Genomic DNA, 27,941 nt, shown 5'->3' on the forward strand with positions numbered 1-27,941 from the left:
CAAACAGGCCGCGCCGCTGCTTCGGGATTGGTAGCAGAGCTGTGGGTGTCGCGCCTTTTCTGACGATTCGGACAACATGGCGGCCGAAGGTGGTAGCGAGTCACAACTGAGAAGGAGAAGGCACCGGGACCCGGAGGAACCTGAAAAAAGGAAACTCGGCGAGGGAGAGCTGGTAGTGGCTGTGGCCCAAGAGAACGAAGAAGAAAATGAAGAGCGCTGGGTTGGGCCCTTACCTATAGAGGCAACGCTGGTCAAGAAGAGGAAAGGTAGTTACAGAGATAGGCACAGGGCAGGTTGGAATGCTGTGTCCCCCGAGTAGGAGATTTCAAGCCAGACCCCAAAACGGAGGATTTGTGCCCTCGGAACAGAGGGTCGTCTTCTCACTTCTGGCCGTTCTTTACTCCCGAAATAGTTATTTGGTTTGAGTAAAGCGCCTTTTTGATAATATCTAACACAATTAATCTCTGATTTGTTACAATGGATGCTAAAGCTAATTTATGCCGGTACTTACGTGTTTGGCGCCTCTCATTTAATCCGTACAGCAGCCGTATGAGGTTGGAATTTTTAACCCCGTTTAGCAGACGTGGATAAGAATACTGGTTCTATTTAAGGTTTTCAGTTCAAGAGTGGTGTAGTGTGTTGGGCCGCCGGGGCAGGCGGTGCCTATTTAGAGTGGTAAAGAATAGGTAAAGATAATTTCAATCCTGACTCTTCCACTAATGAGTTTTCTGACATAGTTACATAAGTTTCCTGGATCACAAATCTTTCATCTAAAAACCAAGGTCTGTGGTTTTCAAACCATACTCGTGACATACCATGGCCTGAAGCATTTTTCCACTAACGTGGATTAGTGACAAAATTTTATCAACTAAAAAGGGTGGTCCAAACAAGGGCGGGCGGGGGGCAGTGGTGAAAGGGACAGATTAAATTTTCTTATTTTTCAAGTTCTTTGAAATTTTTTCCTTAAACGTATAAGACCATTAAAATGTGATCTTTCTGAACGTTCAAATCCTTATTACTCTCCCTACTTAAAAATTTTAAGTGATATCTCATTATTTTCAAAACAAAGTCCAAATTCCCTAACATAGCATACAAGGTCCTTCTTGATATGATTTCTTCTTACCTCCCTCAGCGCATTTCCATTACTTCCCTCTACCAAAAACCTTCTAGTTCCTTCTTACTCTGTGCTCCAGCCATACTTAAAACACTTGAGAATTGGGCATGCCCTTTTTCTCCTGTGAATGCCTGCATGGCTGTCATGGTGTCTCTGCCTGGAATAATTTCCCTCACCCATTTCACTTAACCTACTATTGTTCAACCTTTAACAGTCAGCTCAGCTATCACCTCCTCTGGGAAACCTGTGACTTCTTCCAGTCTGGGCTAGGTTTCTAAAGCACATTCATCCTAAATCTGAGGTGTGTTTATCACACTGAATTTATAGGTAGCCTTCCAATTTTATGTATCCGAATTTTGAAGAAGCTACTTTTTTGAACATTGTACATTAACACCCTTAAAGTGCATTACCTTTTTTTTTACTACTAAGTCTTTCTGTTAAATGTTTCCATAGCAATTGTTTCCTCATTACACTTGCTACATTTTTAATTGTATATTTATTCATGTGATTGTCTGATTAATGTTTCTCCTCACTGTTAAGACTGTAAACATATAAGAGCAAAGAACATGCCTGTTTTGCTCCAGTGCTTGGTACAGTGCTTTGCATATAGCAGATACTCAATAAGTATTGAATGATTGAATATTATAATGTTTATGCTCGTAATTATTTTCTTGCACTAGATTTCATGTCCTTTTTTTGTGGAAATGAGTGGAGGGAATGGAAAAATCCAAAAATATCAAAATGCTGATATTAGCATTAGGAGACAAAAAGCTTATAAACTTGATACAATTGAGACAATTAGATGTTCATTCTATTTAAGCCAGTCAGTAGTGTATTCAGTTTGAAGAAAAAGTTGAAATTTAAAAACAGGTATGAAATGTTAGAAAAATATCATTGAAGATTTTATCTAAAAGGACAGGGGTTTAAAACTTTCTAGAAATGGAACCATCCACTTTAACATGTTCTTTGGACATTGGACTTTTGTACACATTTTCAGAAAGACACTATAAATGATGATATGGCATTACCTTTAATTAAACTGATGGTTTCTCAAGGACAGGAACTACGTGTTAATTCTTCTTTATGTCCATGTCTCTTGGAACCTAGTTTGTTTTCAATAAATATCTGTTCAACAAGTGAACTAACAAACAGCAAAAGGAATATGCATCAGATAGGATTAAATTTAGCTGCATATTACAGAAAAATTCAATATGACAGTAACATTAAAAAGATAAAAGTCCTGAAGTAGACAATCTAGGATTGGTGTGGAGGCTCCAAAGAGACCTAGGTTCTTTCCAACTTCCTGCCCAAACATCACTAGGGTATGGACCTCATCTTTGTCCTTAGTGTTTGTTAGAGTTAACAGTGCTTATCTCCCAGTTCCCAGCTGTAGGACTGAATAAGGGAAGAAGGGCACAACTCTTCAAGGAGACTTCTTGACTGTTGCACAACACTTTCACTTTTATCTCATTAGCATTTGATCACACCTAATTGCAGAGATGGTGAGAAAGATCTTGTGGCTGGATGTCAGTATTCCCATATAAAAACAGGGGTTCTGTTACTGAAAATGAAGGGAAAAGTAATTTGTTTGACACAAGTTTGAGTCTGCTATATGGTAGTTACAAAAAACCATGAAACAGTCATGCTTAATTTAGGAACTTTTTATAGGCGTGTTTGGCCATCATGGATTGTTTTGTTGGTTACAAGTATAATGGCATTTTTTACTAGTGAAATTTTTCATATTTTCATATAATGAAATATTTCCTCAGATTACCACTCTTAAAAATGTTTTGCCCTTGGGAAAGTTTTGAGAAGCACTCAACTGGATATTCTCTAGGATTTTCTCAGCTCCAAAAATCTAAGGATTTATCGTGTTTACCTGTTTCAAACCTAGTACCAGTGACTTCAAAGAGGATCATTGCCTTCAAGATAAACTGAGACATTCTAGATTGTCACTGGCCTCTTATTACTTATTTAAATGAGCACTAATAATTGGATCTACATGGTTAGAAATATGGTTGTGATATTTTCATGAAACTTTAAGATTTTTGGTTTTTAATGGAACCTTTATATTAACCAGAACCACTCAACTCTTAAGTTCTGGGAACAGTTAAGTGTCTATATAGTACTTGAGAACCTGTTATGACCAACTAAATAATGGTGCTATTCAGTACTGTGAAATAAGTTACAACTGACATAACTGACACTGGATTTTTTTTCATTATACGTGAATTGAGAGAAATTAAAATCTAGAAGAAAATACAAAATAGCATTCCAGTTGTTAAAAAATATTTTTCTTTACTTTTTTTCCTTAGTTCTAGAGTTTGAAAGAGTCTATCTTGATAATCTCCCCAGTGCATCCATGTATGAGCGCAGTTACATGCATAGAGATGTTATCACCCATGTGGTGTGCACCAAGTAAGTCTATCACATCTTAATTTTTTTCTGAGAAGTTTATCCTTTTTTAAAATGCTTCAGTTTTGAGATGGATTTGTAGAAGTAGTTTTAGGATATTAAGGATTTCTATTTCATTCCATAGGTTTTGTAATAGTTTATGTTAAATAAAGACCTACGTGGTCTTTCCTATATCATACAAGGAATGCATTCTCTAAGACAAAATTCCCTAGTTTATGTACATGTCTTTTGGAGATAAATGCCAAAAGGGGATGAACCAGGTAGTGTCTGAGCTTCCATGAAGAAGAGTCTATTAGTTAAGATGATAGTAATTGGTAGCTGGCCTCTTCAGTACTAATGGGGAAAATGGTGAGATCGAAGACATTCTGGAAATGTCACAGGACCTTCAAAATAGCTGAATAGGGATTTGTAGAAGGATGATAATAATAATAGTAATATTCTGCTCTTTGTTGAGTGCATATTATGTCCAGGTATAGTGCCAAGGCTTTTTCATAAGTTGTTTCATTTATCTTAACAATCTTATAAGGTAGTATCATCTACATTTTACAGAAAAAGAAGCAGGTTTAGAGGGGTTAAATGGCAGATGAGGCTGGCGGAAAAAGGCAAGGACTAAACCCCAGAGCATTTTCTATTTCTTATATGGAATTTGAACCTGATTGGGAGAGTAACACCATATATATATGTGTATATATATATCTATATATATATATATATTTTTTTTTTAAGATCACTCTGGCTGTGGTGAGATGAATGGATTCAAATAGAGCAAGAATGGATACAGAGAGAGCAGTTAGGAAGCTAATACAGAAACCTAGATGAGATATGATGGTGGCTGGGATGATATTGGCAGTGAGCATGGAAAGAAGAAGATGAGTTGTTGCTCTTTGGATCAGTCTATTCTTGATCTCTTGGAGACAGTTAAAGATTTAAATTAAATATCTTGGGCTTCCCTGGTGGCGCAGTGGTTGAGAGTGCGCCTGCCGATGCAGGGGACACAGGTTCGTGCCCCGGTCCGGGAAGGTCCCACATGCCACGGAGCAGCTGGGCCCGTGAGCCATGGTCACTGAGCCTATGCGTCCGGAGCCTGTGCTCCGTAACGGGAGAGGCCACAACAGTGAGAGGCCCGCGTACCATAAATAAATAAGTAAATAAATAAGTAAATAAATAAATAAAATCTTTATATTTCATTTATGGGATAATTTTAACCAAATATTAACTCTGTTTTCCTAGTCCAAAGTTGTCAGTGTATAAAGCTGCATATAGGACTAGCATTCTATCACTCCAAGTTTCTTTGTTTAACCTAAGTCAGCAGGCTGTAATAGAAAGATTTTTGAAGATTTTATAGAAACCTAGATTTTGAAGTTAGGCAGACCCAATATTGAATGCTGCTCTCCAGTTATGGACCTGTGGCAAATACATTTAACACTGTAAAACTATTTCCTTATTTTTAAAAGGTGGTAAAAAATATTCACCCTAATAGAGTTGCTGTACAGGTAGTTGTAACTAAGATAATGTATGTAGAGTACTTGACATATACTAGGTTTCAACAAATGGTTTCTATTTTTATATACCTGACAGAGGAGGCTATACTGTACAAGATTTTGATACATAAACAAGCAAAATACCTTGGATAGTATCTGAAACAAACTTATATTGAATTTTGCTGTATATGTAAGTAGTATGTTGGAATTTAATTATTTATCAAATTCTGAAAGATAGTACATTTTCCCTATGAAAAGACTCCCTATAGGGTAGTTTTAGCATTAAAGGACCCTAAGATCTAGTGATTCCTGGTGAGATTTTTTTCTTTTTCTTTTTTTTTTTTTTAATGTCAAGCTCTAGCTCAATTCTGATCCTAGCTCTTGGATTTAAAATTAGTGCAGCAGAAGCTGTTATGATATCCAAAAAAGAGCATCAAATTTTGCAATGTTCTGTCTACCCTAATATAGTGATATAGTGGTCTGCATGAAGGAAGGTTTTTTTTTTTAACCTGTTATTTAAGAGTCCAAGATTCTCAGTGAATGATTGCTTTGGGAGTACTAAGTGATTCATAGATCTGTTTTAGAAATAAACTAATACTATTTTATATATGCAGGACAGACTTTATTATTACTGCCAGTCATGATGGACATGTTAAATTCTGGAAAAAAATAGAAGAGGGGATTGAATTTGTTAAACATTTTCGCAGTCACCTAGGTAAGAATTTCACTTTTTTTTTTTTGACTCTGTTTTAAACTGTACTGATTAAAGTTTCTTTAAAGAATTTTTTTCTTTCAATTATGTCCATTTCATTGGTGTTTACTAGAATGTTTTAATTTGATTTATTTAAATAGGAGTTATTGAGAGTATTGCAATTAGCTCTGAGGGAGCATTGTTCTGTTCCGTGGGTGATGATAAAGCAATGAAGGTGTTTGATGTAGTGAACTTTGACATGATCAATATGCTGAAGCTTGGGTGAGTCTTTTTTAAAGTATATATTTTTTTAACTTAATGGAAGAATTCTTGAACTAAACTTCCCTGTTCCATAGGTATTTCTAAACAGAATATATTATCATTCCATTAAAAAATGTGACTTTCTATTTTACTTGGGAAAATTAAATATTATGAATCCTTGTTATGATGCTGTTTGGGGGCTCCTGCTGTGGTTTTTGTCATTAATTACAGCAGAAATGTCCCAACAGCGCCACAACAAGGATTCATTATATCCATTTGACACTACTTAATAAATTAATGAGTATCCATCATGTCTAATGTACTGGTATGTAGAATTAACTTCCTTGTTATGCTTATTTCAGTAATACGGCATTGTGTTTGTATAAGGCTTATGCACATTTTTGGAGTTGTTGGTTATTTTAACTTTGAAGTATATTGACATCCAAACTATGTGTTTAGACTGTACAGTAATGAGATTAAACAAAAGACCATACCCTGGGTAGCTTAAGCAACAGAAATTTATTTCGGAGCCTGGAAAGGCCAAAATCAAGGTTCCAGCAGGGTGTGGTTTCTGGTGAGGACTCTCTTCTAGGTTTCACACTTTGTCCTCATTAGGGACAGGGGAAAGAGTGGGGAATATTTTACTCTTCCACTTCTTATAAGGCCACAGGCCTGTGGGATTAGGGCCCCACCTTTATGACCTCATTTAACCTTAATTACCTCTTTAAAACCCTTTCTCCAGATACAGTCACTTTGGAGATGTGGGCTTCACCATATGAATTGGAGGAGTAGGGGGTTGGAACTACACAATTCAGTATGTAGCAGGAATTCTTTGGAATTTCCTTTAAAATCAGATTATGAGACACTGAAGGAAATCAGTCTCATTATTTGTGGTCAGAACTTATTTTTTGACTACAAATAGAAATACCTATTGATCATCTGTCTTATTCCCCAGCTTTGTTTCCCTCAAGACTTTAGCTATTTTAAAAAATCAAATCTGTTCATAAATGTTGAACATTTGCCCCCTTTGAGGATATTGAAAGAGAACCAGGCATATCTTGTTTTATTGTGCTTCACAGATACTGTGGGGTTTTGGGCAAATAGAAGTTTGTGGCAACCCTGCATGAACAAGTCTATACTCACCATTTTCCCAACAGCATTTGCTCAGTTTGTGTCATTATTTCACATTTTGGAAATTCTCATATAATATTTCAGATTTTTCATTATTTTTGTATTTGTTACGGTGGTCAGTGATCTCTGATGTTACTATTACAAAAAGGTTATGACTTGCTGAAGGCTCAGATGACAATTAGCATTTTTTAGCAATAAAATATATTTTTTTGAATTTTTGAATTTTATTTTATTTTTTTATACAGCAGGTTCTTATTAGTTATCCATTTTATACATATTAGTGTATATATGTCAATCCCAATCTCCCAATTCATCACACCACCCCCCTCTCCCCTCCCCCCCACCACTTTCCCTCCTTGGTGTCCATACGATTATTCTCTACATCTGTGTCTCAATTTCTGCCCTGCAAACCGGTTCATCTGTACCATTTTTCTAGGTTCCACATATATGTGTTAATATATGATATTTGTTTTTCTCTTTCTGCCTTACTTCAGTCTGTATGACAGTCTCTAGATCCATCTACATCTCTACAAATGACCCAATTTCGTTCCTTTTTATGGCTGAGTAATATTCCATTGTATATATGTACGACATCTTCTTTATCCATTCATCTGTTGATGGACACTTAGGTTGCTTCCATGACCTAGCTATTGTAAATAGCGCTACAATGAACATTGGGGTGCATGTGTCTTTTTTTTTTTTTTTTTTTTTTTTGCGGTACGCGGACCTCTCACTGTTGTGGCCTCTCCCGTTGTGGAGCACAGGCTCCGGACGTGCAGGCTCAGCGGCCATGGCTCGTGGGCCCAGCCACTCCACGGCATGTGGGATCTTCCCGGACTGGGGAACGAACCTGTGTCCCCTGCATCGGCAGGCAGACTCTCAACCACTGCGCCACCAGGGAAGCCCCTTGCATGTGTCTTTTTGAATTATGGTTTTCTCTGGGTATATGCCCAGTAGTGGGATTGCTGGGTAATATGGTAACTCTATTTCTAGTTTTTTAAGACACCTCCATACTGTTCTCCATAGTGGCTGTATCAATTTACATTCCCACCAACAGTGCAGGAAGGTTCCCTTTTCTCCACACCCTCTGCAGCATTTGTTGTTTGTAGATTTTCTGATGATGCCCATTCTAACTGGTGTGAGGTGATACCTCATTGTAGTTTTGATTTGCATTTCTCTAATAATTAGTGATGTTGAACAGCTTTTCATGTGCTTCTTGGCCATCTGTATGTCTTCTTTGGATTTTTGGATTGGGTTGTTTGCTTTTTTAATATTGAGCTGCATGAGCTGTTTATATATTTGGGAGATTAATCCTTTGTCCGTTGATTCATTTGCAAATATTTTCTCCCATTCTGAGGGTTGCCTTTTCGTCTTGTTTGTAGTTTCCTTTGCTGTGCAAAAGCTTTGAAATTTTATTAGGTCCCATTTGTTTATTTTTGTTTTTATTTCCATTTCTCTAGGAGGTGGAACAAAAAAGGTCTTGCTGTGATTTATGTCAAAGAGTGTTCTTCCTATGTTTTCCTCTAAGAGTCTTATAATGTCCAGTCTTACATTTAGGTCTTTAATCCATTTTGAGTTTATTTTTGTGTATGGTGCTAGGGAGTGTTCTAATTTCATTCCTTTAGATGTAGCTGTCCAGTTTTCCCAGCACCACTTATTGAAGACACTGTCTTTTCTCCATTGTATATCCTTGCCTACTTTGCCATAGATTAGTTGACCATAGGTGCGTGGGTTTATCTCTGGGCTTTCTATCCTGTTCCATTGATCTATATTTCTGTTTTTGTGCCAGTACGATACTATCTTGATTACTGTAGCTTTGTAGTATAGTCTGAAGTCTGGGAGTCCGATTTCTCCATCTCCATTTTGTTGCCTCAAGACTGCTCTGGCTATTTGGGGTCTTTTGTGTCTCCATACAAATTTTAAGAATTTTTGTTCTAGTTTCGCATAAAATGTCATTGGTAATTTGATAGGGATTGCATTGAATCTGTAGATTGCTTTGGGTAGTATATTCATTTTCACAATATTGATTCTTCCAATCCAAGGACATGGTATATCTCTCCATCTGTTTGTATCATCTTTAATTTCTTTCATCAGTGTCTTATAGTTTTCTGCATACAGGTCTTTTGTCTCCCTAGCTAGGTTTATTCCTAGGTATTTTATTCTTTTTTTTTGCACTGGTAAATGGGAGTGTTTCCTTAACTTCTCTTTCAGATTTTTCATCATTGGTGTATAGGAATGCAAGAGATTTCTGTGCATTAATTTTGTATCTTGCAACTTTACCAAATTCATTGATTATGTCTAGTAGTTTTCTGGTGGCATCTTTAGGATTCTCTATGTATAGTATGTCATCTGCAAACAGTGACAGTTTTACTTCTTTTTTCCAATTTGTATTCCTTTTATTTCTTTTTCGTCTCTGATTGCCGTGGCTAGGACTTCCAAAACTATGTTGAATAATAGTGGCGAGAGTGGACATCCTTGTCTCATTCCTGATCTTAGAGGAAATGCTTTGAGTTTTTCACCATTGACAATGATGTTTGCTGTAGGTTTGTCATAGATGGGCTTTATTATGCTGAGGTAGGTTCCCTCTGTGCCCACTTTCTGGAGAGTTTTTATCATAAATGGGTGTTGAATTTTGTCAAAAGCTTTTTCTGCATCTATTGAGATGATCATATGATTTTTATTCTTCAGTTTGTTAATACGGTGTATCACATTGATTGATTTGCATATATTAAAGAATCCTTGCATCCCTGGGATAAATCTCACTTGATCATGGTGTATGATCCTTTTAATGTGTTGTTGGATTGTGTTTGCTAGTATTTTGTTGAGGATTTTTGCATCTGTATTCATCAGTGATATTGGTCTGTAATTTTCTCTTTTTGTAGTATCTTTATCTGGTTTTGGTACTAGGGTGATGGTGGCCTCATAGAGTGAGTTTGGGAGCGTTCCTTCCTCAGCAATTTTTTGGAACAGTTTGAGAAGGATGGGTTTTAGCTCTTCTCTCAGTGTTTGATAGAATTCACCTGTGAATCCATCTGGTCCTGGACTTTTGTTTGTTGGAAGATTTTTAATCACAGTTTCAATTTCATTATTGTGATTGGTCTTTGATATTTTCTATTTCTTCCTGGTTCAGTCTTGAAAGGTTATACCTTCCTAAGAATTTGTCCATTCCTTCCAGGTTGTCCATATTATTGGCATAGAGTTGCTTGTAGTAGTCTCTTATGATGCTTTGTATTTCTGCGGTGTCTGTTGTAACTTCTCCTTTTTCTTTTCTAATTTTATTGATTTGAGTTATCTCCCTCTTGATGAGTCTGGCTAATGGTTTATCAATTTTGTTTATCTTCTCAAAGAACCAGATTTTAGGTTTATTTATCTTTGCTATTGTTTTGTTTCTATTTCATTTATTTCTGCTCTGATCTTCTACTAACTTTGGATTTTGTTTGTTCTTTCTATAGTTCCTTTAGGTGTAAGGTTAGATTGTTTATTTGAGATTTTTCTTGTTCCTTGAGGTAGCCTTGTATTGCTATAAACTTCCCTCTCAGAACTGCTTTTGCTGCATCCCATAGGTTTTGGATTGTCATGTTTTTGTTGTCATTTGTCTCTACGTATTTTTTTGATTTCCTCTTTGATTTCTTCAGTGATCTCCCAGATATTTCATAGCATATTGTTTAGCCTCCACATGTTTGTGTTTTTTACGTTTTTTCCCTGTAATTGATTTCTAATCTCATAGTGTTGTGGTCAGAAAAGATGCTTGATATGATTTCAGTTTTCTTAAATTTACTGAGGCTTGATTTGTGACCCAAGATATGATCTATCCTGGAGAATGTTCCGTGCACAGTTGAGAAGAAAGTATAATCTGCTGTTTTTGGATGGAATGTCCTATAAATTAAATCTATCTGTTCTGTTGTGTCATTTAAAGCTTGTGTTTCCTTATTAATTTTCTGTTTGGATGATCTGTCCACTGGTGTAAGTGAGGTGTTAAAGTCCCCCACTATTATTGTGTTACTGTTGATTTCCTCTTTTATAGCTGTTAGCAGTTGCCTTATGTATTGAGGTGCTCCTATGTTGGGTGCATATATATTTATAATTGTGATATCTTCTTGGATTGATCCCTTGATCATTATGTAGTGTCCTTCCTTGTCTCTTGTAACATTCATTACTTTTAAACTCTATTTTATCTGATATGAGTATTGCTACTCCAGCTTTCTTCTGATTTCCATTTGCATGGAATATCTTTTTCCATCTGCTCACTTTCTGTCTGTATGTGTCCCTAGGTCTGAAGTGGATCTCTTGTAGACAGCATATATATGGGTCTTGTTTTTGTATCCATTCAGCGAGCCTGTGTCTTTTGGTTGGAGCATTTAATCCATTCACGTTTAAGGTAATTATCGATATGTATGTTCCTATTCCTGCTTTCTTAATTGTTATGGGTTTGTTTTTGTAGGTCCTTTTCTTCTCTTGTGTTTCCCACTTAGAGAAGTTCCTTGAGCATTTGTTGTAGAGCTGGTTTGGTGGTGCTGAATTCTCTTAGCTTTTGATTTCTCCATCGAATCTGAATGAGATCCTTGCTGGGTAGAGTAATCTTGGTTGTAGGTTCTTCCTTTTCATCACTTTAAGTATGTCGTGCCACTCCCTTCTGGCTTGTCGAGTTTCTGCTGGGAAATCAGCTGTTAACGTTATGGGAACTCCCTTGTATGTTATTTGTCATTTTTCCCTTGTTGCGTTCAATAATTTTCCTTTGTCTTTAATTTTTGCCAATTTGATTACTATGTGTCTCGGCATGTTTCTCCTTGGGTTTATCCTGCTTGGCACTCTCTGCGCTTCCTGGACTTGGGTGACTATTTCCTTTCCCATGTTAGGGAAGTTTTCGACTATAATCTCTTCAGATATTTTCTCGGGTCCTTTCTCTTTCTCGTCTCCTTCTGGGACCCCTATAATGCAAATGTTGTTACGTTTAATGTTGTCCCAGAGGTCTCTCAGGCTGTCTTCATTTCTTTTCATTCTTTTTTCTTTATTCTGTTCCGCAGCAGTGAATTCCACCACTCTGTTCCAGGTCACTTATCCGTTCTTCTGCCTCAGTTATTCTGCTATTGATTCCTTCTAGTGTATTTTTCATTTCAGTTATTGTATTGTTCATCTCTGTTTGTTTGTTCTTTAATTCTTCTAGGTCTTCGTTAAACATTTCTTTCGCCTTCTTGATCTTTGCTTCCATTCTTTTTCCGAGGTCCTGGATCACCTTCACTATCATTAGTCTGAATTCTTTTTCTGGAAGGTTGCCTATCTCCACTTTGTTCAGTTGTTTTCTTGCGGTTTTATGTTGTTCCTTCATCTGGTACATAGCCCTCTGCCTTTTCATCTTGTCTACCTTTCTGTGAATGTGGTTTTTGTTCCACAGGCTGGAGGACTGTAGTTCTTCTTGCTTCTGCTGTCTGCTCTCTGGTGGATGAGGCTATCTAAGAGGCTTGTGCAAGTTTCCTGATGGGAGGGACTGTGGTGGTGGGTAGAGCTGGCTGTTGCTGTGGTGGGCAGAGCTCAGTAAAACTTTAATCCGCTTGTCTGCTGATCTGTGGGGCTGAGCTCCCTCCCTGTTGGTTGTTTGGCCTGAGGCGACCCAACACTGGAGCCTACCGGGGCTCTTTGGTGGGGCTAATGGCAGACTCTGGGAGGGCTCACGCCAAGGAGTACTTCTCAGAACTTCTGCTGCCTGTGTCCTTGTCCTCACGGTGAGACACAGCCATCCCCCGCCTCTGCAGGAGACCCTCCAACACTAGTAGGTATGTCTGGTTCAGTCTCCTATGGGGTCACTGCTCCTTCCCCTGGGTCCCAATGCACAGACACTACTTTGTGTGTGCCCTCCAAGAGTGCAGTCTGTTTACCCCAGTCCTGTCGAAGTCCTGCAGTCAAATCCTGCTAGCCTTCAAAGTCTAATTCTCCAGGAATTCCTCCTCCTGTTGCCGGATCCCCAGGTTGGGAAGCCTGACGTGGGGCTCAGAACCTTCACTCCAGTGGGTGGGCTTCTGTGGTATAAGTGTACTCCAGTTTGTGAGTCACCCATCCAGCAGTTATGGGATTTGATTTTATTGTGATTGCACCCCCTCCTACCATCTCATTGTGGCTTCTCCTTTGTCTTTGGATGTGGGGTATCTTTTTTGGTGAGTTCCAGTGTCTTCCTGTCATTGATTTTTCAGCAGGTAGTTGTGATTTTGGTGCTCTCGCAAGAGGGAGTCAATAAAATATTTTTTAATTAAGGTACGTATATCCATATATATATATATATTTTTAGACATAGTTCGATTGCACACTTAATAGACTACAGATAGTGTAAACATAAACTTTTATATGCCCTGGGAAACCAAAATATCCATGTGACTTGCTTTATTGCAGTTTTCACTTTATTGCAGTGGTCTGGAACCAAACCTGCAATATCTCCGAGGTATGCCTATATTTTTTAAGCGTTGATAGAAATTCTAAGAGTCCCTAAAAGGTTTTGAGCATTACCTCAATCATTGGAATAACTGTGTAACTTCTCAGACTGACTATTTTGAAGGAGACAACACACAACTGAATATATAAGGTTTGTATATTGATGAAATCTGTCCAGTTCTTTTACACTTTATCAGGTAGCATGTTCAGAGCTCATAGTTGTAAGATCAAGCTACTGATAATGAGGGTGTGATATCAGAATGTTTTTCTGTTGAGCAGAGTCATGACTAAAATATTTTTATCTTAAATATTTCAAGAATGGATTTATGAAGTATACTGTTACATGCTAACCTTTAAAAGTAAGTTATACATAGATGAAGACATAGACAAAGATCCAAAAAACAATGCCCTGGAGTATTTTAAGGCCCACATCTGTTCAGGTTTCCTTGTAAATGATCTGCTGTATGCAGTTCTCTTCTTGTGGTTTGATAAATCCTCAGAAGTTATTATCATTGCATTGATGAAGTCAGAAAGAGAAAAATCAGTAGCTATTCTTATTCTTCCCCATTCTGTATCTCTGTCTGCTACTTCTGAGCAAAGAATCCAAAAGAAGTAAATTGCTGGCCAGGACACTTTTTGGTGATGAGAATGAGGAAGGATGCTTACTTCTTGTATTGACCTCTTTTTTTCCCCCTCAATTCTTTACTATTTTAGCTATTTTCCTGGACAGTGTGAGTGGATCTATTGCCCAGGGGATGCCATATCTTCAGTTGCGGCTTCTGAGAAGAGTACAGGAAAAATTTTCATTTACGATGGTCGAGGAGATAACCAGCCGCTACATATTTTTGACAAACTCCATACATCACCTCTTACTCAGATACGGCTAAACCCAGTTTACAAAGCAATAGTGTCTTCTGACAAATCTGGAATGATTGAATACTGGACCGGTCCTCTTCATGAATATAAATTCCCCAAAAATGTGAACTGGGAATATAAAACTGACACAGATTTATATGAATTTGCCAAATGCAAGGCTTATCCAACCAGCATATGTTTTTCACCTGATGGGAAGAAAATTGCTACTATTGGTTCTGATAGAAAGGTTAGAATTTTCAGATTTTTAACTGGAAAACTCATGAGAGTCTTCGATGAATCACTAAGTGTAAGTGCCATATAAATTTAATCAGATTTTACTTTTGTGAAAATGTCTTTATTTTGTGCTATTTCTTAAAAGATATTTTTTTCTGGATATGGACATTTAGATTGATGATCATTTTCTCTTAGAACATTAAAGGTATTATTCAACTGTCTGCTGTCTTGCATTGTTGCTCTTCAAAACTCCCTTCCCTATGTTTATGATATGATTAAGTCTGAGCCAGTTTTTCTTATACTTATGTGTCTTTTTTTTCAGTTTTGTTTTGTTTGCAAGCTCCTTCTTTTGAGATCCTCAAAACCCATGCTAGGCCCCCTTCTCTTCTCACTCTACACTCCTGTCTGTCTGTATGACTACTTCCAAATTTATTTTTCCAGCTTTCTATTATAAAGACCTGGTCCTATCCTTTTATTGTATTTATTTATTTTTGCTGTCTTCATGAATGGCACAAATATCCATCTGCTTGTACAAGCCAGAACCTGAGTCATCTTTACCTGTTTTTCCTTACCGCTCTATTTAATTCATCATGAGTCCTGTTAATTTTACTTTCTACATATACTTTATATATCCTTCTTTTAGCACAGCTGTCATTACCCTAGCTCATGATCTTTTGCCTGGCCTATTGCCTGGACTACTCCCTGCATCTATTCTGGCTTCCTCCTAATCTGTTATCCATGCTCCACCCAAAGGAATCTTTTCAAAGCACATATCTGATTTTGTCATACTTTGAATCTCTTAGTGACTACTTGTTGCTCTTAGGATCAAGACCAAATCGTGGCCTGCCATATTGTGCCTTCAACCTACCTCTACTACCTCTTACTCTAGCCAGTCAGGCCTTCTTTCAGTTCTTGACTATGTCTTCCACCACAGGGCCTTTGCATATGCTGTCCCTCATGTATGGAGTGACCCCTCTCCCCATTCCTCCCATTACCTATTGAACTCATCCTTCAAATCCTGAAGAGTCATTTTCCCTGATAATCTTCCACTGTTCTTAGAGTCTCAGACAACTTTTTTTTTATGTGGTTCTTGTATCACTGTTTCTTTTAGAATATTTGGTCTTATTATATGATTAATATGTATCAACCCCCAGTAAACTAAACTGTGTGTGATTTATGGTCCTGTATCTGTTTTGCTTATGATTGTATTTCCAGCATTAAGAACAATACTTGACACATAATTACTGCTAACAAGAATTTATTGGGACTTCCCTGGCAGTCCAGTGGTTAAGACACCACGCTTCCACTGCAGGCGGCGCGGATTCGATCCCTGGTTGGGGAACTAAGATCCTGCATGCTGCGCAGTGTGGCCAATAAAACAGAAAAAAAAAAATTTATTAGAGCATGTAGTTGTAGAATAAGAGTTTTTATCCATGCTAAGGTAATTGCTTTTTGTGGATATTTGAGTTTCATCACGTGTTTCCATCATGTGGTTCTCTAACTGCTAATGGTATATTGAATCCTCTTGAGAGGCTGTGGGTTGAACCTTTGTAGTGATAATGTTTACTGTATGACGGTGTCAATTCTACAGTCTTGGTAGTCACCAGTTTACATTAGATTCCCTGAATTAAGCGCTTCAAAAATGTTACCACCCTTATTAGTGATACTCTTGTTTGGTGGCAAGTAGTAATAAGTTGGGTTGATCATCTGCCTGAAGGAATATGAATCCAGACAAAAGGGAAGATTTGTTTGCTAATCAAATCATCCTCATAACTCATTTTCTTATTGGAAGAATAAAGCTTTCCATTATGCTTTTAGGAGAAGGAGAAACCTTTCTTTGTGATATTTTCTTCTTTAATGGTGGCTGGTAACTACATATTGGTTTCAACTTAAATATACTTTTAAAACTCTTTACAACTTGTGGCTCTTCCCAGATTCCTTAAGAAAAGAAATACTTAAAATCTATTCTCCGGATATAAATCAAGTCTTAACACATATACTCTGACATGTTCAATCCACTATTTCTTCACTGTTGTCTTTAACATATGTTGAAATTATAGGACTGAGGTAATACGAGAAGGTCAGTAGCAAAGTGTATGACAGAAGTTAAAATTCAGAATGAGAGAGTTGGCAAAAAAAAAAAAAGGCAAATGCCAATTAAATTATTTACAATGCTAATGACTGGTTAATGACTAGATTCTCATTTAATTAGATGGTATGAAGATGTATCTTTTGGTATTTTATTAATCAGGAGCACTGCATATGGCCATGCAGTTGTGTATTACAGAGAGGTCCAACTATTAAAGCTAGAATACTGTTAAAAAAAAAAGATACTGATGTGCTTAAAAGGTTGGATTAAATTTATTAAATACATATACGTGGGCAGATGGCCATGTACAGACTTTAAGTCTTGAAAATGAATCTTCTCTCTAGCAAAAATAATCAAGGGTCCCACACTACAAAAATGTAGTCTGGCATCTAGGCTATTTCTGGCAAATGAGTAAAGCAATATATCAGTCTCAGAGACTGGAGACAAGAAACCCTAATGACCAAGCTTTTTAGCTATTCTTTAAGAACTTGGCCTCATGTTGTTCCCTAACACATACCACCTCCTTTACAGTTTTGGAGTTATGTATGTTGTTCTTTCCATATCTAGAAAAACTGGATATTTCGTTAATGCAAGCATGAAAAAAAGAAGTAGATGGGACATAAGCCTGACTTCTTTTCATCTGCAATAGAGAGCTACTTTTGATTTCTGATGTTTGATGCCCTAAATATCTAGAAAACTGTAAAGATCACATCTTTGGGGAGGCTGGTAGTGTGATAGTACATAGTAATTGAGATGTGACCTCCATCTTGAAAGCTGTGTATTAAATATCTAAAGAAAAGTAAACCAAATGTCCAAAATAAAGGGCACTCATAAAAATATTCGTCTATCCTAAACCACATATACCTAATGATAATTAACTGTAATGGTGCTCCAAAATAACTTGAAACATTTTCTGAACTATGAAATTGTTATAAATTAGTGAAATCATAAGAGTTCATTCATTCAACCAAAACTGAGTGCTTGTTATATGGCAGGCCCATGATCCTTATACAGGGACCTCACAGTCCATAGCTGCACTGTCCAGTTTAATAGCCACTAACCACATATGGCTGTTGAACACTTGGTATGTGGCTGGTCCAAATTGAGCTGGACTGAGTATAAAATACACACTGGACTTCAAAGACTTAATATAAGAAAAAAAGAATATATCTCAATTTTTAAATATTGCCTCATGTTTTAATATCTTTATTTTGCTTTTTTATATTTTTTATGTTACTTAAATTTAAATCGTTTGATAATATTTTAGATATATTGGGTTGAATAAAACATTAAGATTAATTTTATCTGTTTATTTTTACTTGTTTAATGTAGCTACTAAAAAATTTTAAATTATGTATGTGGTTTGCATTATATTTCTATTGGAAAGTGTTAGTCTGTGGCTTATAAAATGCAGCAGATATATTGTTTCTGCAGAGAAAGCAGTAGTTATATTTACTCTTTTTTTTCATTAGAAGAACCAGTTAGTATAAATACTATTTTTTATGATTGAACTTACTAACATCTTTTGATTTCCTGCTTCAAGTGTTTAGAATACTCCTTAAGAAGATATGTAAGGACATAAACTGTTAGTGGCTCTTAATGTATACTCTGCTTTTATTTAAATTCTCTTTCCCTTTATCATGTAACATTTTTTGTTAATAAATGGTTTGTTTCCTAGATGTTTACTGAACTGCAGCAGATGAGGCAACAGCTACCAGACATGGAATTTGGCCGACGCATGGCTGTAGAACGTGAATTGGAGAAGGTGGATGCAGTAAGATTAATTAATATAGTTTTTGATGAAACTGGACACTTTGTACTCTATGGAACAATGCTGGGCATTAAAGTTATAAATGTAGAAACAAACCGGTAAGCTTTAATATAATTTATGCTTTTTAAAAATGTACTTTTAAGGGACCATTTCCTCCTTTTGGGAAACAATGGGAGTTTTGTTTGTTCTAAGACAAGTGGAATGGTCCCAAATGTCTAAGCTTAACCAAATGTTTTGACTGGATTTTTCTGTGGTCTTTTGGTTGTTTATAATCTTATGTAAAAAGTTTCCACTCGTGTTTGTAAAAGAAATGGAAGGAAGATATGCATAGTTTCAATTTTTTTTTAACAAGTTTCAGTCTGTCTTTTGCTTATTGATTTAAATTAGCCTGGTTCATGTTAAATGTTGCCAAATATTTTAACCACAGAATTCAGCATTACATCCTGCTAGACATAAAATCAGAAGTTAAAATGTATGAAACCACAAAAAGCCTTTTGTGCAAACAGCCCATTTGGTCTTAGAACAAAATTGCTATAATCAGATACTATCACAGAATGTAAATGAAAAGAACTTAAAGTATATTTAAAGGAAAAAAATCTTGTGCTATACATTCTCACATACAAACAAATTTATATTGTAGTTCTTGGCAATACAAAATCTTTGAAGACTTGCAGAAAGATTAAAATGATAGGGATAGGTTAAAACTGTATGACTGAATGATTGTTATTGTTTTAATCTGAAAATTATAGATAGCTACCAATTTAAAATAACTTTTTGGGGGGAGAAGGAGAGGTAGAAAAACACTTTTTAAAAACCTTTCACTAGTTATTTTGTACAAAGATAAAGGATATAGTTGATTCCTAGCTTTTATCTGTAAAGTTGTTATAACTGGAGTTAATCCTGATAATTTTGTGGAATAAAATAGTGTTGTATTTTCCAGGTGTGTGCGGATCTTAGGCAAGCAAGAAAATATCAGAGTGATGCAATTGGCGTTGTTCCAGGGAATAGCCAAAAAACATCGTGCTGCAACTACTATAGAAATGAAAGCTTCTGAAAACCCTGTTCTTCAGAATATTCAAGCTGACCCAACAATAGTCTGTACATCTTTCAAAAAGAATAGATTTTACATGGTATGTGGAAGTACTAGGAGATAGACTTTAATGTTTCTTCCAGTTTAGTTGGAGTTTTTTTTTTTTAGTTTGTGCTTTCAACTGAAGAAAATGTTGGCAATAATAGCAGACTTTCTAAACAATCAGAATACCATCTTATAACATTAATGTTGTAGAATTTTTAGGGCTTGATTTTAAGTATTTCTGTACTGTTTTACATCCTGTTTTGAACATTTTTCCACCTGGCTTCTATAACTATTTGTGCTAAGATGATAGTAAGCGGCTATGATAGTTTTTGCTGTGGAGTTGTTAAAATTCTTGTTTTCTTATTTTTCACCTTTTACTCTTGAACATAACTTGCACACCTCCTTCTCTACATACATATTTTTACCTTTTGATTCCACTGTAATGATGCTACCTTGGAATTGTACATTCCTGAGGGATTTTTTTTTTTCTGGAGAACTAAAAGTACTTTGCAGTGTTAACTAAGATTGGGCTCAAAATCAAACTACTAAGCTATCTAGGAGTAGCACCATTCTGATTGTTGAGTCAAACAGAAAAATCTGAAGTGTAGAGACTTCTGTGCTTGCATTCTATCCTTCACAATCGGTCAGAGACTTTCTAAGACCCAAATGTGATTATTTCTCTGCCTGAAGTCCTTTAATAACTCCCCAGCTATCTATATTAGCTGCCCTCCTAGTTTAGCTTTCTTCATTTTTAGTTCATTTACTATACTGACCATACTGAACTTGATCCCAGTTACAAGACTTGAGTGTTCTTTTTACTTGTAGGATTAGGTGTGCCTGCTTGTGTTATGTGTCACACTTTTTGGAATAATTTGCTGATTTTTGGTGGTGGTGGGGTGTCTCTGACACTATCCTCTCTTCCTCAAGATAATATAAAATCCATAATTACAGGGCACTGTGTTTTCTTCACATACCAAACTCCACAGAGTTTGGTAAAGTATCTGGCCCATTATAGTATACTCATTCGTTCATCTGACACATTAGAAGCAGCTGTGATGCTATGAAGGTTATCAGCGTTTGGTAAATGTAGGAATAGCAGTTTATCTCCTCCAACCAAGCTGTTAGCCTAAAATGGGTATATTCTTTTAAGATGAGAATTTTGCTTATAACTTTCAAAGTCATTGTTAAAAATTTCTTAATATATGTTAAAGGAAAATAATTTTTCTTATTTTTACCTGTAATTTTACTGTTTTGAAGGTAAAAATAAATCATAAAAGATAATTCTTGATATACACATATACTAATTTTCCATCCACTTTATTTAAAAACTTTAACAAATTTTCTTTCTTTATCTTTCCTCAGAGTTTATGCTTATGTTGATTAAACCATACATGTTCCTTGGAAACTTTGAAGAAATAGAAAAACAAAATGTTAAGTCACTCACTGTGTATTTATACTGCTAACATTTTCATGACTTTTTTTATTAGAGGTACATATTCTTAAGCAAAACTAAAATGGTAAACATATACACAAATTTCGTATCCCTTTTTTCAAATCCACTATCATGAAATAAAAGTAAAATTTTACAGAATTTGAACTTTAATAGTTCCACATGTGAACTAAATCAAGATAACTTTCAAAATTCACATAATTAAATAGTACAACAGACATGCCATTCCTTTGATAACTGGAGAATAATATGTTAAGGCAGTAACATCCTAGCTTAGTTGTTCCTTTATTTGGAATTGATCCAAGTAGATCAAGGAATGACATTATGCAAGACAGGGCCTGGGCACTAGCTTTACCTTCCTGGAACTTAGTTGAAATCCAGTAGAACTTTCTTGGGAGAAAAGATTTCTGCTTACTGAGAGTCAAATAAAAGAAACAGGCCTTGAGCAGTCCAGAATTTCAACAACTGAAAGATTTTTCTCAATTCTCTGTAGACCCCGAGGATCTTGAGATTTCTACAACTTCACTCAAAATGTAATCCTTTCTTCCAAGTTTCAGGGTTTAGATAGATCAGATGGGCTCTGACAAAAAAAAAAAAAAAAAAAAAAAAAAATCACGATCCATTACTGATTCATCTTTGAATCCTCATCCTACCAGCACAAGGTCCTACTCATAGAAATAACAATTATTAGTATGTATATAGTGCCTTCTATATGTTAGGCACTGTTTTCTAAGCACTTTACATCCCTTCATTTAATCTTCATATCAGGTGCCATTTTGAGGTAGTTTTTATTATTATCCCCATTTATGAATGAGGAAATAAAAGTAATCAATTTACTTCCCCAAAGTCACATAACTAGTTAAGTGGCAGAGCTGGAATTCAAACTCAGGCAATCTAAATAGAGAAAAGTAAGCAATAAATTGCAGGTTAGGTAGGACATACTAGAAGGCAGAAGCAGAGAGCTACCTCAAATAAAACTTCATCTTGTTAAATGGGTACCCATAAAAATTTCCACCAAAAAAATTAAATTCCATTTGAAATCATACATCATCATATGAATTTTCATATTAGACAAGTGTAGAAATGATTTAGCTGCCTTACACATCCTATGATAGGAAGTGATAGGAAGTGATTCCTGAAATAAGCATTTATTCTGATGTGAGTTCTTAGTTTCCTCAAATACTTCATTAGAAATGAAATTTTCTTGTTTGTAAATTTTAACCAGATGAAAAATTTAATTCATTTACTCACTTTTTATTTTCCTCCTTGAGTTTACTAAACGAGAACCAGAAGATACAAAAAGTGCAGATTCTGACCGAGATGTTTTTAATGAGAAACCTTCTAAAGAAGAAGTCATGGCAGCTACTCAAGCTGAGGGACCTAAACGAGTGTCAGATAGTGCCATTATCCACACGAGCATGGGAGACATTCACATCAAACTTTTTCCTGTTGAGTATGTACTGTTTTTGTTGTCGTAAATAAACACCAGTGTAAATGTGTATATTTGAAGAAACTATGCAACTTAAAATGCTTGCTATTTTGACTTAAGGAATTTAGAAGAATTGAAATGTTAGATAGAGCATCTTTCCTGAGCTTTCTGGTAACTGTTAAGCTAGGAAATGGGAAAATTTTACAAATATGTACACATCCTTCAATATACATACTTCACGGGTTTATTATTATAAGGACAGAATATCGTAGCTATGACAGTGCTGAATGTAACTGTAAAGTGATAAATATATATTACCACTACCATCAACTACACATTCCAACTATAGGTTTTGTGGGTCACTTGTTATAACTGGCTTTCCTCTCAAAGCACATCTTTAAGGGGAGGATAATTATTTTTCCTTCCTGATGTTTGAAAAGTTTGCAGAATGAACATACAATACTAAATACAATACAGTATGGCTGGCTATTCCTGATCCAAAAGATGACATCTTTTACAATGCCTTGACTTAAAAGTACTTAGTTATTTTGGATATGAATGTTTTATGTCCAGTGTTTTACCATATCATGGCATTGAACAAAAAACTAGGCAGTTCTAGACTCCTGGACCATCTCATTTTAAGCATTCAGAACCCATGCATCCATTAAGCCTATTCCCTGATGTGCCTGGTACAGATTCTCCTGATTCCCTCTGCCATTCCCAGCTTTAGGAGCTATTACATGATAAAGTACTGTATTAAATCATCTCATGAGATTAGTTAATATTATTTAGAAAGTGTGTCTGAATGTGTGATTGTCATTTAAAGTTTATTAAATTTAGTAGCTGTCATATCGGTGAATTAGTCATTGGTCAGGAAATATCACCATACTATATCATTTTTTTAATAAGAAAATTACCTTTCCCAGGAACTTAACCCACTATGTGCAATGGGTTAAGGTGCTATGGTTGTTTTTTTTTAAAACTGCTCAATGACTTTGGAATCTAAATACTGTCAAACTCAAATATAATAAGCAGTCATGATCTAAAGATAGTATATTAAACTATAAGAATAGGCTACTGCTTATATGCCCTGTCAACTCTTGCTTGTCCTGAGATCAGGAGAAATTACGAATAAAAGACTGTCCTTCTGATACAGAAGATTCTGAAAACACCATTAGGAAGCTGAACTACAAAGACAACTGTTGTAAAGTGCTCCAATTAATTTTCATGTTTTTAATATATGTCTTACTAGGTGCCCTAAGACAGTGGAAAACTTCTGTGTTCACAGCAGAAATGGTTATTATAATGGACATACATTTCATCGCATAATTAAGGTCAGTTATGCAAATTTTATGTGATTTAAGGAATAGTATGTTACTTCATAACAAGAGGTTTAAAACCTAAGGAATCTTGTTCTCTCACACTTAGCAGTTTATTAGGAATAGGAAAAATGGACTATGGAAGTCAAAAGAAGAATGGATGGTCATGAATCAGATCTAGAATCAAGGATAAGAATAATAGCATGGTTACCTTTTTAGAAACACTGCAGCAGTTAAAGCACTTAAAGCAAAGGGTCAGATAATGAATAAAGGATCTTGCTGAGATAAGACCAACAGCCAAGGTAACCAGTTCCTAGTGGCTAGATAAGGTCTGGATCTAGAAGATAAGATTAAATAATAGAAAAGCCATGCTGCCACTTTATCTGTGAAAACAACCATTAATACCTGATGAGCAGAATGAACTCAGCCCAGGATTTTGTTGAGCAGCATTCCATAAAATGGATGGAGCAGTGATGTAGTTCTTGATTACTGGCAGGTCAGAAATGGCAGGAGAGGTCTTCCCTGGTGGCACAGTGGTTAAGAATCTGCCTGCCAATGCAGCAGACACGGGTTCAAGGCCTGCTCCAGGAAGATCTCACATGCCACGGAGCAACTAAGCCTGTGCACCACAACAACTGAGCCTGCACTCTGGAGCCCACGAGCCACAACTTCTGAGCCCGAGTGCCACAACTACTGAAGCCCACATGCCTAGAGCCTGTGCTCCACAACAGAGAAGCCACCCAGTGAGAAGCCCGCAAACTGCAACGAAGAGTAACCCCCGCTCGCTGCAACTAGAGAAAAAGCCCAGGTGCAGCAACAAAGACCCAAGGCAGCCAAAAATATAAATAAATAAATAAATTTAAAAAGAAAGAAATGGCAGGAGAAATGCCAGAAGGAAAAATCAGATTTCAGGGTTCTGAAGGAATTAGTGAAGTGACTCACCAGAAAATCCAGTGTTTAGGGAAAGGGAAGAGAGAAGAACGGGGCAATTATGTTAAGACCTAACACATTATGTAAGATCCTAAAACATCTAAATTATTAATTGGCTTTAGATTATTGAGCAAGATAGTACCTATCTATAAATGGAAAGACCTTTACATTTTTGTTTCAATCATTGAAATAAGGTAGCAGTTAAGCAATGGAAATATATCATCCAAATTAAAGTATAACTAAGAGTTTAATAAAATCACTTTATAGAATGACTGTTAATAAAGTTAAGATTTTATTGACTACAAAGCACTCTTGACAAACATAAGACTCCAAAGCATACATATATGTAACATGTGTAATGTGATTTTATCTACTTTCTGTTAAGGGCTTCATGATTCAGACAGGAGATCCAACAGGTACTGGTATGGGAGGAGAAAGCATATGGGGAGGAGAATTTGAAGATGAATTTCATTCAACATTACGACATGACAGACCATATACACTCAGCATGGCCAATGCTGGCTCGAATACTAATGGATCCCAGTTTTTCATAACAGTAGTACCAACGGTAAGTAGAACAGCATTGTCTATAAGCCAAAGATTCATAGGTTTTGATCTAAGAGAGTGAATTTAGTGGAAAAGAGAGCTTTATTATTCTCTGCCATTATTTATATATGCCAGGATATAAAAATGAAAACAATTTAGAGAAGGAAATTAAAATTTTACCTAACAAATCAGATTTTACTTTGTAAAACAGTACTTTTGTAATTCAGGACACTGCAGTTTAAGTCAACTTTGCCACTATTAATTGGACAATCCAAAACAAATTATTTTACCTCTGGACTTGTTTCCTCGTCTTTAGAATGAGAGGATTAGAGTGTAAGAATTCCCAATTTTAAGACATTTTTTTTCCACATTTTTATGTCTCTGAAATCAGAATGCAGCCCTTAATCAATGACATTGTAGATCTGATGAAATACAATGTAAGAATATCTAGGGCCTCCCTGGTGGCGCAGTGGTTGAGAGTCCGCCTGCCGATGCAGGGGACGCGGGTTCGTGCCCCGGTCTGGGAGGATCCCATATGCCGCGGAGCAGCTGGGCCCGTGAGCCATGGCCGCTGGGCCTGCGCATCCGGAGCCTGTGCTCCGCAACGGGAGAGGCCACAACAGTGAGAGGCCCGCATACCGAAGGAAAAAAAAAAAAAAAAAAAAAAAAGAATTGGAATGAATAAAGCAAATTGCCTTTAAAAAAAAAAAAAAAAAAGAATATCTAGCTCTATTGCTACGCAGTTCCACAAAATTATAAAAATTACACATTTTATTTTTTAGAAGTAGGCACCGAGCGGTAAAGGAAAAATACTTATAACTATTGTCTGCCAGGCACATGATCTCATGTAATATTCACAATACTTCTACTATCACTATACCCAGTTTTAAAAAACAGATGAGGAAACAGACCTGATTAACTTGACAAACGTCAAGTAAGCAGCAGAGCCAAAGTTTGAGCTCCTGTCTCTCTGATGCCAAAGCACGTGCTGCCTAAACTATTCCAAACTGCCTCTTGTGCAGGGTAAGATTCCTGCAGAAAACTTTTAAAGCCTTAGCCATAATTCTTTAAGCCATGCAAAGAACTTACCTTCAGCAAACATCTTCAAATGCTGTTTGGTCTGAAAGATGCAGATATTTTATTAAACATTAGATTATGCTTTTATATTTTTTAATATAACATGGAAATTACTCTTAAAAGCTGCTAAGTGAAAGTATATCTTTTAAATTGTATTTTTAAATGAAGCTGAAGTTTAAATTCTCTTTAATTTGCTCACCCAGAGGGTGTGATTTAAGAATTTGGAGTTCACCAAGATTTTCTATTTGTCCTCCAACATAGCCTTGGCTTGATAATAAGCACACAGTGTTTGGACGAGTGACTAAAGGAATGGAAGTTGTACAGAGGATCTCCAACGTCAAAGTCAATCCCAAAACAGATAAGCCCTATGAGGATGTCAGCATCATAAATATTACTGTCAAGTAAAATAAGACTTGTCTCATTGTCTTTGTAAATAAAAACACACATATATTAAACACAGGATTATTTTACATAAGGAAGCTCTTAAGATTTATTTTTATATTTTTCATTAAAGGCCATTTTTTTAAAACTCTGCCTTTGAGTTTTCTTGCAGTATTTCTCATCCTGAGGTGATAAACTGAAATGGACCAAAACTCAGGCAAATAGCACTCCTTATGCATAATTTCTCATGAGCCTTAAACCATATTAAACAATGAGAACGGTATGCATTTGTTCCTTAGCTTTTTAAAAATATGCCAGATAGTCTGCCCTCAGATGTTTCTTTAGATCCAATAAGAAAGGGTCAGGATGTGACAGTGATATACCATTTCCATTTACAAGGTTTGTGTACATGCCAAATAGTTTTGTCCTTTGACCACTGTTAAATAGTAAGTAGTGGTAAGTAAAACTTCAGTAAATAAATAGGAAGTGCCTTTGGTCAAAAGTGTTTTAATTCCTTAATAATTAGGAAATATTCTTCAAATATAAAAATCAGAATAAATGAACACCTGAGTCCTTGGTTTTATATACTGATTCATTTACTATTTTCACACCATTTTTCTAATGTAGCTAAACAGTTTTTGTCTTCAGTTTATATAGTATATCTTTTCTTACCTTACTAAATATACCATCAAGAAAGTATATATAGAGTAAAAATGTTAATATCTAACAATGGAGAGATTAGTAAAAATTGGAGCAATAAAACAATATAAGTCCAAGTCTTATGAGTCCAATTCATTTCTTCATTTACCCTCATAAATTACTTCAGAATCACTGCTTCTACTTTCCAGACAGACTCTTAAGAACTTATAACAGGAACATGTTCAACAGACGTGTTTAGGGAATTCACATTCTTATGCTTTATATCTAAGCTTACATTTTTCCTTCTACTGATCAGCAGGATTATTTCCTTTACCTATTTTTATACTATAAACTGTGATGGAAGAACATGCCAGACTGTGCTAACTTTAAATTAATATTGTGTCCTCCTTTTAAAAAGAACTAAATTTTGGACAGAAAATGACTCTTCACTATGACATTTACCTTTTCTCCCTAATTTTAGGTGTTCAGACTCATCTACCTATCAATTCATTCGTAAAAGCTTAATCCTAAATTTTTGGTAATACTGCCACCAAGTGGTGGTAGTGATGCCTCATTCTTCCCAAAATAAAATTATTTTGCTTTGAGTGAAAATCATATTTGATTAATTTTTCC

The 27,941-nt window shown here is 36.0% G+C and overlaps 1 protein-coding gene across 1 annotated transcript; it reads left to right on the forward strand.

The window, feature by feature from the left end:
* Nucleotides 1-73: 73 nt before the first annotated feature.
* On the forward strand, nt 74-26,822 carry PPWD1 (peptidylprolyl isomerase domain and WD repeat containing 1). Its single transcript, XM_060092949.1, has 11 exons — nt 74-266; nt 3,430-3,532; nt 5,625-5,725; nt 5,863-5,983; nt 14,228-14,675; nt 18,370-18,560; nt 19,403-19,592; nt 22,259-22,440; nt 23,669-23,750; nt 25,051-25,233; nt 26,550-26,822. The coding sequence occupies exons 1-11, from the start codon at nt 77-79 to the stop codon at nt 26,691-26,693; spliced, it is 1,935 nt and encodes a 644-aa protein (XP_059948932.1). The 5' UTR covers nt 74-76; the 3' UTR covers nt 26,694-26,822.
* Nucleotides 26,823-27,941: the final 1,119 nt, after the last annotated feature.

Source organism: Mesoplodon densirostris, chromosome 3 (assembly GCF_025265405.1).
Source record: "Mesoplodon densirostris isolate mMesDen1 chromosome 3, mMesDen1 primary haplotype, whole genome shotgun sequence".
In the NCBI taxonomy this organism is placed as follows: Eukaryota; Metazoa; Chordata; class Mammalia; order Artiodactyla; family Ziphiidae; genus Mesoplodon; species Mesoplodon densirostris.

Coding starts and splice junctions, on each gene's coding strand:
- PPWD1 (XM_060092949.1), top strand. CDS start 77: ATGGCGGCCGAAGGTGGTAGCGAGTCACAACTGAGAAGGAGAAGGCAC. Junction 5,726..5,862: donor ACATTTTCGCAGTCACCTAG/GTAAGAATTTCA, acceptor TTATTTAAATAG/GAGTTATTGAGAGTATTGCA. Junction 22,441..23,668: donor ATCAAACTTTTTCCTGTTGA/GTATGTACTGTT, acceptor ATGTCTTACTAG/GTGCCCTAAGACAGTGGAAA.